The sequence below is a fragment of the Lagenorhynchus albirostris genome, chromosome 10 (assembly GCF_949774975.1).
Source record: "Lagenorhynchus albirostris chromosome 10, mLagAlb1.1, whole genome shotgun sequence".
NCBI classification, from domain to species: Eukaryota; Metazoa; Chordata; class Mammalia; order Artiodactyla; family Delphinidae; genus Lagenorhynchus; species Lagenorhynchus albirostris.
Window position 1 is genome coordinate 31,918,738 of NC_083104.1, and position 13,449 is coordinate 31,932,186.

The 13,449-nt window shown below is 37.3% G+C and overlaps 1 protein-coding gene across 1 annotated transcript in view; it reads left to right on the plus strand.

The window, feature by feature from the left end:
* The window catches only part of DNAH12 (dynein axonemal heavy chain 12), a 230,090-nt gene that overhangs the window by 108,563 nt on the left and 108,078 nt on the right, over positions 1-13,449 (plus strand). Inside the window, exons 24-30 of the mRNA XM_060161532.1 lie at positions 1,019-1,138; positions 1,450-1,606; positions 1,838-2,010; positions 5,843-5,995; positions 6,473-6,712; positions 7,049-7,294; positions 7,623-7,742. Of these exons, the coding sequence (XP_060017515.1) occupies positions 1,019-1,138; positions 1,450-1,606; positions 1,838-2,010; positions 5,843-5,995; positions 6,473-6,712; positions 7,049-7,294; positions 7,623-7,742 (1,209 nt within the window). The remainder of the gene's footprint in view (positions 1-1,018; positions 1,139-1,449; positions 1,607-1,837; positions 2,011-5,842; positions 5,996-6,472; positions 6,713-7,048; positions 7,295-7,622; positions 7,743-13,449) is intronic.

Sequence of the window (13,449 nt, forward strand, 5' to 3'; positions counted from 1 at the left end):
GATCTGCTATTATCATTTACTGTTGAAACAAGTTATTTTTTAAAAGACTACCCCCCCAATAAATCTATTTAAATGCATTTTGAACATAAAAATGTTAGAAGAAATGAAAGTATACTTTGAACTCAAAAGCATAGATTGTTCAATTGTATATAAATGAACAAATATACTATTGTTTAAATTATATATGCTGGTCATACAAGTTTGGTTTTTTTTTTAATTAATTAATTTATTTATTTAATTTTGGCTGTGTTGGGTCTTCGTTTTTGTGCGAGGGCTTTCTTTATTTGCGGCAAGCGGGGGCCACTCTTCATCGCGGTGCGCAGGCCTCTCACTATCGTGGCCTCTCTTGTTGCGGAGCACACGCTCCAGATGCGCGGGCTCAGTAGTTGTGGCTCACGGGCCTAGTTGCTCTGCGGCATATGAGATCTTCCCAGACCAGGGCTCGAACCCGTGTCCCCTGCATTGGCAGGCAGATTCTCAACCACTGTGCCACCAGGGAAGCCCCATACAAGTTTTTAGAAAAGCTATGGATAAATAATACAAGGGTTCTAGCTACTAGGTCAGTTTTCTACTAGATGGCATAGTCTTCTTTTCAATTAAATCTTGGTATCAGTATATGTAATCTATTAGACTGATTTATTTTATACTTTAATAAACCCTCATAGTTCATTATAATAGAAGTAATGTGTATTCTATGTAGAAAATTGACAACTCCCCACAGCAAGGAAACCTAAAATTCCTATGGAAAATAATTTCCAGAAGAATCAATAATCAAATCCTTCCAAAGATAACTGATTATTAACATATTGGTGCTCATCTTTCCATCCTTTTATAAATAAATATTTCAAAAATATGATTTGTAAAAAATTTTCCGGTCTTTTAAATAGTCATCTAAAATTTTTCATGACTACATTCTAGCCTACAAGTGTACCAAATATTGCACTTCTTTATTGTTAAACATTAAGCTTTTTTCCCCTTTGTAAACTTTTAAAGTTAGAAATGCATTTTAATTACTCAGGCTTATCCAGAATGTGCAAGAAGAGACTGGGTTCGAGAGTGGCCTGGCCAAGTTGTACTTTGTGTTTCTCAAATCTTCTGGACCTCTGAGACACAGGAAGTTATAAGTGGTGGGACAGAGGTAAATCATTACCTTAAATAACATTCTTTTTAAATAACTTTCTTTTTTACATGCTATGTTTTTTTAGTTAGCTTATCTATTATTTGCAAAGGTAACCTTCCCCCCAATTTCTACATGTAGCATTAAAATTGTACAATTATTTTAAAACTTGTTCTTAATTTTTCTTATGCTTAGACAAAAATCACTCTATTCGAGAACTCATTTCTATATTGAGCTAAATTATGATGTCAGAATTGTTAAAGAGTAAATGCATGAAATACATGTTTTAGCTACTATATAACATTAGTTTAATTGCTTTTTTTATTTTGTAGGGATTAAAGAAGTACTATAAGGAACTTCAGAATCAACTAAATGATATTGTAGAGCTGGTAAGAGGAAAACTGTCGAAGCAGACCAGGATTACTCTGGGGGCTTTGGTTACTATTGATGTCCATGCTAGAGATGTGGTTATGGACATGATTGATATGGGTATGTGACTCTTTTTTATCTTAAAAATAAGATATATATAGCTTTTAGAAACAAGGACTTACACTGTATGTCTTTTTCTCTCTCAACAGAATTTATTTTATATGATCTTTTCCATAAGTTAGAAAACATGAATTATTTTAATATTTGCTGTTGTAAAGATGATAAAATACTTATTTTTCAAATTATTTCCATTTCAGGATTATCTGTCTTGTTTTACTTTATTCCTTTTAGGTGTCTCACATGATACAGATTTCCAGTGGCTTGCTCAACTTAGATATTATTGGGAATATGACAACGCTCATGTTAGTATCATTAATTGCAACGTAAAATATGCTTATGAATACCTTGGTAACTCACCTCGACTTGTCATTACTCCTCTAACTGACAGATGTTACAGAACATTGGTATGTGTTTAAATTATTTTAATTCACACATTAAAGATTCCTTTTTGGTTTGGTGTCATATTTCCTTGTCTAAATTTAACATGGCTATCCTCATTTTATTCTCTTATCTGTATAGCTGAATACAGCTATCCCTTCCTAATCCCAAATTCCCTTTATGTGAAGTTATAGTAGTGAATATTTACTTCTGCGTGCTTTTGTAGAATACAAGAGTGTGTGAATTCTAATGTTTGAAAATCGTGAGTCACTCCCGTTGGGGATAATTAGAAAAAGGAAGGTACTGGAGATTTAAAGAAGAAACCAGAGCTTCGGAAAATGGTATCAGTTTTTGCAGTGGAGTTCTGGGAGAGATGCCAAGAAGATGAAGGAAGCACATTTGGGCCTTAGAACTCCAAGTTAGTTTTGTTGAATAGTAGAGGGAGAGCTGAAATGTAGGCAGGTAGTACTGAGGGCTGTGCTTGTTGGGAAGCTATGGAAGATAAAGCCATGACTACAGAAAACAACAGCAACAACAAAGTGAAGCCCTGGGAATTGCGTTGTCAGATAAAATACAGGACTTTCAGGTAAATTTGAATTTCAAATAAACAATGAATAATTTGTTAGTAGAAACATGTCCTAATTATTACATGGGGCATACTTATACCAGCAAATTATTCATTGTTTATCTTATTTTCAAATTTAACTGGGCATCCTGTATTTTTATTTGCTAAATCTGGCAATCCTACCTGGGAATTGAGGAGATGCATCAAGAAACACCAATCCACCTGTGCTGAGTAAGTAAATTAAAGTGTCTGAGTTTTCTGGAAGCAGAAATGAAATGGGGATTATTGGGCAAATGATTTTCTAGGGAATGCTCTCAGTAAAAACCCATAAGGAAATGAGGAAAGCAGGTGGGAAAGCTAAACAAAGATGTGGTTTTGATGGATGTATGGCCTTAGCCTGATCTCATGGGGAGCATTAGAGCATGAATGGCATCTCAGGGGTACTTCACTTTAAGGCAAAGGGGTCTAGCTTTTCTATCCCTTTATTATCATTGGCTACGGTTCACTCCTGTGGCTGGGTGGGGGGTGGGGGGTGAGTAAGCTTTCAGGTGTTTGTGGATAAGGGAGCTCCTATTAATTGAGGGCAGATCTCAGGAGAAAAGGACAGTTGTGAGCTATTTGTAGATAACTGACAGCAATTGGAAGGATGGATGCAATGACCAGTAAAAGAATCTGAGTAAGGTTCTAGTGCATCTATGATAAAAAGTTTCACCAAATCCTCTTTCTCAGGAAGCTACCTGAAGGCCAGACCACATCTGTCTTGTTCTCTACTCTAGTGATTGACAAGTACATAAGTTACTCCCTAAATGTTTGTTGAGTAAATGAATCTCAAGCTTCTGTGTCCTCAGACCTCACTGAAATCAGCTGTGAATATTTGTAAGGTGGACGCTAAGGACTTTGAGTTATATAATCAAAATCACATTAAACACTTGTATACAACACTAAACATTGAAAGTCTCCTATTATATTTACTATCCATAATAAAGGGAACACATTTGTAAGCATTTTTTGGAAATTATAAAGAAGGGAAAGACTGAGGTTTCCAGCAATCAAGTTAATGGACATTAACAGTATAGCGTTTACTATAAATTTAAGATGGGTAAAATATCATTGATATTGCCTTTATTTAATGAGCTCTCTCTATTGTTTTATTTTAGTAAATGTGAAAATATTTAAGATTTTCATAGGTCTATCTATTAATTTTTTAAATACTTATTTTTTTTAGAGCAGTTTTAGGTTCACAGCAAAATTAAGCAGAAGGAACAGAGCATTCCCATATACCCCTTGCCTCCCCAAATGTACAGTCTTGGTCCTTTAACCCTATTTTATCTAAAAGGAGTTAAGTTTCACAAACTCTCATAGCAGTTTTCATGAAACAAACTTCATGGAAAGAGTTGACTGTAACTTGTATGCATATAAAAATTTCCAGCCATTTTTCTAGTCACTGTGGGGACCCAGAAAGAATTCAGATACTGCTGATGTTACTCGAAAGGAGCTTAAGGACTGGGACTTCCCTGGTGGTCCAGTGGCTAAGACTCTGTGCTCCCAATGCAGGGGGCCTGGGTTCAATCCTTGGCCAGGGAACTAGATTCCACATGCATGCAGCAACTAACAGTTCTCATGCCACAACTAAGGAGCCCACATGTAGCACCTAAGACCCAGCACAAACAAATAAATATTTTAAAAATTATTAAAAAAATAAAGGAGCTTAAGTACTAATTGAGAGGGGAAAAAATGTTAACTGTTAACTGTAGTTACATTACAGTTAACATAGTTAACTGTAATGTGAGCATTGCTGAACCAAATGAACCAGGTTCATTTGTCTGACTCTCTGCAGTAAGCCAAATGCTGAAACGCTGAGGTTTGCAGCAGAGAAAGTGCTTATTCACAAAGCAGCCAAGCAAGGAGATAGGAAAACAACTCAAATATGCCTCTCTGAAGGCGAAGGGCTCAGGATACCTATGGGATAAAGCTGAGGTGTGGGGAGCGTGGGGAAATGTAACTGAAAACAAGAAAAAGGTGAGACAATCGTTGCTCTGCGCATATACACCCAAGCCATAGGCTTTTTCATGGGAGGAAAGCTCAGAAAGTAGCCTAGTTAGCATGCTCTGAGGGTCGAGTTTTTGGCCTCTGACATCAAAATGTCACCGAGTGGACCCTTGCCCATGCCCAAGTGGAGAGTTGATGGTCTTAACATTTGACACAGTAGACTCCAAATATGTAAAAAGCAACTTGGGCAAACATCCAAATGCCCAGGCTAAAGGACGCTTGGAGGATACGCCAGCTTTTGTAAAAACAATACAAGTGAGTCCAACCAGCGAAGGTAGGTCACAGTTTACCATTTATCGGTGGGTAACTGATAACTACTCTGGGTTTCACAAGGTTGAAAGTGACACTACTGGTTAGAGAAGTACAGAACAATGCTATGGGGATGGATAATATAAAGAACATACCAAGAGTGGAATGCAACAGCGAAGGTGAATCATAGACAAAATTATATAGTAGGTCATCTGTTTATTTTCCCACTGATGGGCCCCCACTTATGACCCTCACTTTTAGGTGTTTTCTCTCTTCGCAGCTAGCTGTAGAGGTTGTCATCATTGATCTCTACAACCATAACCACTTCTTTTTTTTATTTTATATTACTTTATTTTACAGGAGATGGAGCAATCTGCTCTCTTTTTTTTTTTAAAATTAGTTGGTTTATTCATTCATCTCTGGGTGCATTAGGTCCTTGTCGCTGCGTGCGGGCTCTCTCCAGCTGCAGCGAGCAGGGTCCACTCCCCGCCACGGTGTGCAGGCTCCTCACTGCAGTGGCCCCTCCGGGGGCTCTAGTTGTGGCACACAGGTCTAGGCACTCCGCGGCATGTGGGATCTTCCCGGACCAGGGCTCGAACCCGTGTCCCCCGCATTGGCAGGCAGATTCTTAACCATTGCACCACCAGGGAAGTCCCTCCATAAACACTTCTAATGAAACTTTTCTGACCAAATGTTAACACTTCAAGGCTGGATTCTCTTTGTTTTTAAAGGCAAATGGGATACACATGAAGTGTTAGAAAATAAGGAGACTTTGATACAGTTTCACTTTTTTTTTAGATCCTTTAAACTGCTTTTTCTTTGTGCAGCTAGAAAATTGAGTGCTAAAAATTAACTGAATGATGTAATTGTATTACTGCCTCTCTGAAGCTACAAATAAGACTAAATCCACTTTATAAGCAATTGTCCTATTATGGGGTATTTTGTTTGTTTTCAGTTAAGCATGGATTTCTCTTCACGTTTATTTTTCTTTTCAGATAGGTGCCTTCTATTTAAACCTTGGAGGTGCTCCAGAAGGGCCAGCAGGCACAGGAAAAACTGAAACCACCAAGGACTTGGCTAAAGCTCTTGCTGTACAGTGTGTGGTATTCAACTGTTCAGACGGGCTAGATTATCTAGCAATGGGAAAGGTAAAGTTACATATTACATGTTACAAATTTACAGCTAGGTCAACCTGGATAAACTGAAGCAACTCGTTTAAAACACTGAATGCGGTTTAAGCATTACTTGACCTTTTTTTTTTTTTAGGGGTAAAGACGTTTTTATCCTTGGGGCTTTTATTAACTGTCACTTTTGACTTAAAAAGGTTAAATTTTTGTTTTATGGGCTTCCCTGGTGGCGCAGTGGTTGAGAGTCCGCCTGCCGGTGCAGGGGACACAGGTTCGTGCCCCGGTCCGGGAAGATCCCACATGCCGCGGAGCGGCTGGGCCCGTGAGCCATGGCCGCTGAGCCTGCGCGTCCGGAGCCTGTTCTCGGCAACGGGAGAGGCCACAACAGTGAGAGGCCCGTGTACCGCAAAAACAAAACAAAAACCCAAAAAAGGTTAAATTTTTGTTTTAACAAATGATGCCCTTTCCTACGAAAATCATCTTTTTTCTTGTCCTCAGTTTTTTAAAGGATTGGCTTCTTCTGGTGCTTGGGCTTGCTTTGATGAATTTAATCGAATTGAATTGGAAGTGCTGTCAGTGGTAGCTCAACAGATCCTTTGCATTCAGAGAGCCATTCAACAGAAGCTAGAAGTGTTTAATTTTGAAGGGACAGAACTTAAGCTCAATACAAACTGTTTTGTAGCTATTACTATGAATCCTGGCTATGCAGGACGTTCTGAATTACCGGATAATCTTAAGGTAATATTTTTTTAAAGAGTGTAAATTTGGTAATCAAAAGTAACAGCATAATCTACTCAAAATGGTATAATTTTCTCACGTGTATTTGTAATCTCCCTTTTACCTTTTCCATTTGCTATAAGGTAAACCTCTAAAAACTTTTTTAGAGGTCTAAAAAAAATATTAGAGTACATGAAACTGTTAAAGTGCTCCTGAAAAAATTACAAAGTTAATGAAAAGGTGCTTCACTGGGGGAGTAAACTTGGATATCAACACATTATCTTTGGGTGCTTATGCTCAGCTTTAAAAATGGTTTCCTTTATGTAAATAATATATTTCCTTTATTATATACTTCAGGTTCTTTTTAGAACAGTGGCTATGATGGTTCCAAACTATGCCCTCATAGCAGAAATCTCCCTCTACTCCTACGGATTTTTGAATGCAAAACCTCTGTCTGTGAAGATAGTAATGACCTACAGGCTCTGCTCAGAGCAGCTCTCATCACAATTTCATTATGACTATGGAATGCGAGCAGTAAAAGCAGTTTTAGTGGCTGCTGGAAACCTAAAACTAAAATTTCCAAATGAAAATGAAGATATACTTGTAAGTATTAAATATACACGTTGTGAAAGTGTATCTGTAGAAAGATAACTTTTTCAGCAAGGTTGATCATGAACTATAGATAGGCAGATAAGAGAGTTGTTGCTTTGAGCCTTTTTACATGGGGTTGAAATGATAGTTTTGAGGTTCTGTTTTTCATTATACTTTGTATGAATCCAAGGACCATTAGGTTTGATAAGTGTAGTATTGGCTTTTTAGTATGGGGATTCCATGGAACCATGTAAAAGAAACTTTGACTTTGGTGGGGTGGGGGTGAAAGAATGGCAAATACCGGCACTTAACTTACCTTGCACTTTTTGGATGGTTTTAGCTTCTTCGATCAATTAAAGATGTAAATGAACCAAAGTTTTTATCACATGATATACCCTTATTTAATGGAATAACTAGTGACTTATTTCCTGGTGTTAAACTTCCTGAAGCTGACTATCATGTAAGTAAACCTGTGAGAATGACTTGTTCTGCAAATAAATTCATCTGGTGACTCAATAGTTTTCCAAGTTTTATTAAATGAGCGACTTATTCTGTTTGGAGGATAAACCCCTATTTTGGCCACTTTAATTAATGAGGAAGAGTAAATTTTAGTACCTTATGTTATATGATAGTAGGGTTAACGAGATTCAGGTCAAAGATAATGTTTATTGTAAGAGAATACATATTTTATTTCCTATCTTGTGATTTATAATATTTACTACTATGTATACAATAATACTATCATATTACCTCCGCAGGTAGAAAAGTTGATAAACTGAAAGTGGTAAAACATCCTATAGTTTTTTTGTACAGCAAAGTGATTCAGTTATATATATATATATATTTCGGATTATTTTCCATTGTAGGTTATTACAAGATATTGAATATAGTTCCCTGTGTTATACAGTAAATCCTTGTTGCTTATCTATTTTATGTATAGGAATTTGTATCTGTTAATCCCAAATTCCTAATTTATCCCTTCCTCATCACTTTCCCCTTTGGTAACCATAAGTTTGTTTTCTGTGTCTGTGAGTCTGTTTCTGTTGTGCATATAGATTCATTTGTATTATTTTTTAGATTACATATGTGAGCGTTATCATATAATATTTGTATTTCTCTGTCTGATTTACTTCACTTAGTATGATATTTCTAGGTCCATCCATCTTGCTGTGAATGTTAGCCTTCTTTTTTTTTTTAATCTTCAAATTCAAATACTACTATACATCCTATGGCAGGATCAGAATAAGGTGATTCTAGGCTGTTTTCCAATACCAATAACTAATTCTCTGATTCTCTAGACACCCACTGGGTGTTCAAAACTTCAATTCAATTCTGACACTAACTGCCTAGAGTTAGTGTCAGTCCTACAAGACTGCCTCTCATTTCATACAGAAGTCTCAAGTCCTGGCCACCTGTACTTCTGACTGACGGGCTATAAACCAGGGGTTTCCCTGACCCCTCCCCTCCCAGGTTTAATAATTTGCTAGAACAGCCCACAGAACTCAGGAACACAATTTACTTCTGCTTACCAGTTTATTATAAAGGATACAACTCAGGAACAACCAAATGGAAGAAATGTATAGAGCGTGGTATGGGCAGGTGGCAGCGTGGAACTTCTGTGCCCTTTCAGGGAGAGTCACCCTCCCTGTACCGGAAGCTCTTGAATCTCATTGTTCAAGAATTTTTATAGAGTTCAGTCATCAGCCCCTTTTTCCCCAAAGGCTGGTAGGGCTGAAAGTTCCAACCCTCTAATCACTGCGTCTTTTTGGTGACCAGCCCAATCTTGAAGCTATCTAGGTTCCCACAACAAGTCACCTCATTAGCATAAACTCAGGTGTTATTGAAAAGGACTCTTTATGAATAACAAAAGATACTCCTATCACTCAGAAAATTCCAAGAGTTTTAGGAGCTCTGTGCCTGGAACCGGGTACAAAGACTTTATATATTTTAGTATTATACCACAAGTGATTATCAAGATGATTCAAAATACGCTAATATGATTTTTTAAATCAAAATGAAAATACATAATTTTAATATTCTCTTGGAGAACTCTTGTACTCCTATGAATATAGCAAATAGTTTCATGGATTCATAGAATCCAGTTTGAAAAACACTACTAGGAGTCAATGCTGGGAGGTATGTGGCTGAGCAACTGCGTATGCCTGCAACTGAGCTGCAGGGGAGCCAGGGTCATAGAAAAAAAAATACTACAAGCATACCTCATTTTATCGCGCTTTGCAGATGCTGTATTTTTTACAAATTGAAGGTTTTTGGCAAGTCTATCAGTCAAGTCAAGCAAGTCTATCAGTGCCATTTTCCCAATATTTGCTCACTTCTTGTCTCTGTGTCACATTTTGGTAATTTTTGAAATTTTGAAAAAATTTCGTTACTATTATATCTGTTATGGTGATCTGTGATCAGTGATCTTTGATGTTACTGCTATGACTCACTGAAGGCTCAGATGATGGTTAGTATTTTTTTAGCAAAAAAGTATTTTTAATTAAGGTATGTGCATTGTTATTTAGACATAATGCTATTGCACACTTAATGGACTCAGCAGGGGTCCCCAACCCCTGGGCCTCAGACTGGTATTGGTCCACGGCCTCTGGGCTGCACAGCAGGAGGTGAGCAAGCCAGGGAAACTTCATCTACCACTCCTATCGCTCCCCGGCGCTCACATTACCACATTACCACCTGAACTATCCCCTCCACAACCCCACGCCCGTCTGTGGAAAAACTGTCTTCCACAAAACCAGTCTCTGGTGCCAAAAAGGTTGGGGACCACTGGACTACAGGATAATGTAAACATAACTTTTATATGCACTGGGAAACCAAAAAATTTGTGTGACTTGCTTTATTGAAATATTTACTTTATTGCAGTGATCTGAACCAAATCCACAGTATCTCTGAGGTATGCCCATACTAAATATAATATCTTGCTTTTTAATATGTACCGTATTACTTTGTTTTTCATCTACTGACTTCTTTTGGGTTTCAGGTAATGTTTATTACTTCATTAATCTTCTCTGTTGGCTTTTTAATTTTACCTCAGTGGTCACTCACAGATTGCAATACACATCCTTGATTTATGACAGTTTACCTCATTTGTATTCTAAACCATTTCAGACACAATATAAGAATTTTAAATGGTATAATTCCATTATCCACTCATCTCTGCCCATTGTACTGTTGTCACGTATTTTACTTCTACATATGTTATAAACTCCACATTTTTTGCTTTAGGTATTAGTATTTGAAAAAAAAAATTCTTTTATATTTACCCTTTCTAGTGTTTTTTAATTCCTTCCAGCAGATATGTGCTTTAAACTGGGATCTTTTCCCTTCAACTTTAAGAACTTTCTTCAGTATTTATTGTGTACATGTTGAGTCTTGTGGCAACAAATTCTCTCAGTTTTTCTTTTGAAATATCTTTATTTAGACTTCATTATTTGAAGAATATTTTCACTAGGTATAGAAGTCTAGATTGGCAGGAGTCTCCCCCCCCCATCTTTTTAAAGATGTTTTTCCATTAATTCTTGGCTTTTATTGTTATGCTTAGAAGTCAGGAATTTTTCTTATGTATATTTCCCTGAATGTAATATGTTTTTTCCCCTCTGGCTGTTTGAAATATTTTCTTTCTTTCCTTGCTTGACTATGTGCCTAGTGTTGTTTGCTTTTTACATATCCTACGTGGGATTTGCTGCACTTCTTGAATCTGTGTATTGCTTTCTCCAGAAAATTCTCAGTAATTATGTTTTAAAATATTTCTTCTACCCTATTTTCTCTCCCCTGTCCTTCTGGGGCTCCAGTTACATGAATGTTAGAACATTTTATGTCATCTCACATGTCTCTTATGCTCTGTTTTTGCTTTCTGTTTTTTATTATCTGTACTTTAGTTTGGATAATTTTATTGACCTGTCCTTAAGATTAATGATCCTTTCCTTGGCTTTGTTCATTTCTGCTGATAAGCCTATCCAATGAATTCTTTTCTTTTTTTTGGGGGGGGGGGAAGTACTGCACCGTGCGGCATGTGGGATCTTAGTTCCCTGACAATGGATTGAACCCTTGCCCCCTGCAGTGGAAGCACAGAGTCTTAACCATTGGACCACCAGGGAAGTCCCTATACAATGATTTATTTATTTATTTAAATAGATCTGTATTGGAGTATAATTGCTTCACAATACCGTGTTAGTTTCTGTTGCACAACAAAGCGAATCAGCCATATGCATACACATGTCCCCATATCCCCTCCCTCTTGAGCCTCCCTCCCAACCTCCCTATCCCACCCCTCTAGGTTATCTCAAAGCACCAAGCCGATCTCCCTGTGCTATGCTGCTGCTTCCCACCAGCCAACTATTTTGCATTCGGTAGTGTATATATGTTGATGCTACTCTCATTTCGCCCCAGCTTCCCCCTCCCACCCCACGTCCTCAAGTCCATTCTCTATGTCTACCTCTTCATTCCTACCCTACAACTGGGTTCATCAGTACCTTTTTTTTTTTTAGCGTCCATATATATGCGTTAGCATATGGTATTTGTTTTTTACTTTCTGACTTCACTCTGTATGACAGACTCTAGGTCCATCCACCTCACTACAAATAACTCAATTTCGTTTATTTTTATGGCTGAGTACTATTCCATTGTATATATGTGCCACATCCTCTTTATCCATTCATCTGTCAATGGATATTTAGGTTGGTTCCATGTCCTGGCTATTGTAAAAAGTGCTGCACTGAACATTGTGGTATATTCACTTCAGCACATAATTCTTTTTGAATTATGGTTTTCTCAGGGTATATGCCCAGTAGTGGGATAGCTGGGTCATATGGTAGTTCTATTTTTAGTGTTTTGTGGAACCTCCATACTGTTTTCCATAGTGGTTGTATCAATTTACATTCCCACCAACAGTGCAAGAGGGTTCCCTTTTCCCACACCCTTTCTAGATTTTTTTGACAATGGCCATTCTGACTGGCATGAGGTGATACCTCATTGTAGTTTTGATTTGCATTTCTCTAATAATTAGTGATGTTGAGCATCTTTTCATGTGCCTCTTGGCCATCTGTATGTCTTCCTTGGCAAAATGTCTATTTAGGTCTTCTGCCCAATTTTTACGTGGATTGTTTGTTTTATTGATATTGAGCTCCATGAGCTGTTTGTATATTTTGGACATTAATCCTTTGTCTGTTGTTTCATTTGCAAATATTTTCTCCCAGTCTGAGGGTTGTCTTTTGGTCTTGTTGATGGTTTCCTTTGCTGTGCAAAAGCTTTTAAGTCCATTTGTTTATTTTTGTTTTTATTTCTGTTACTCTAGAAGGTGAGTCAAAAAAGATCTTGCTGTGGTTTATGTCAAAAAGGGTTTTTCCTATGTTTTCCTCTAAGAGTTTTATAGTGTCTGGTCTTACATTTAAGTCTTTAATCCATTTGGAGTTTATTTTTGTGTATGGGGTTAGGCAGTGTTCTAATTTCGTTCTTTTACATGTAGCTGTCCAGTTTTCCCAGCACCACTTATCGAAGAGGCTGTCTTTTCTCCGTTGTATGTTCTTGCCTCCTTTGTCATAAATTAGGTGCCCATATGTGTGTGGGTTTATCTCCGGGCTTTCTATCTTGTACCATTGACCTATATTTCTGTTTTTGTGCCAGTACTATACTGTCTTGATTACGGTAGCTTTGTGGTATAGTTTGAAGTCGGGGAGACTGATTCTTCCAACTCTATTTTTCTTTCTCAAGATTGCTTTGGCTATTCGGGGTCTTTTGTGTTTCCATACGAAATGTAAAATTTTTTGTTCTAATTCTGTGAAGAATGCCATTGGTAGTTTGATAGGGATTACATTGGATCTGTAGATTACTTTGGGTAGTATAGTCACTTTCACAATATTGATTCTTCCAATCCAAGAACATGTGTATTTCTCCATCTGTTTATGTCATCTTTGATTTCTTTCATCAGTGTTTTATAGTTTTCTGAGTACAGGTCTTTTGCCTCCTTAGGCAGGTTTATTCCTAGGTATTTTATTCTTTCTTGTTGCAATGGTCAATGGGAATGTTTCCTTAATTTCTCTTTCTGATTTTTCGTTGTTGGTGTATAGGAATGCCAGAGATTTCTGTGCATTAATTTCGTATCCTGCAACCTTACCAAATACATTTATTAGTTGTAGTAGTTTTCTGGTGGC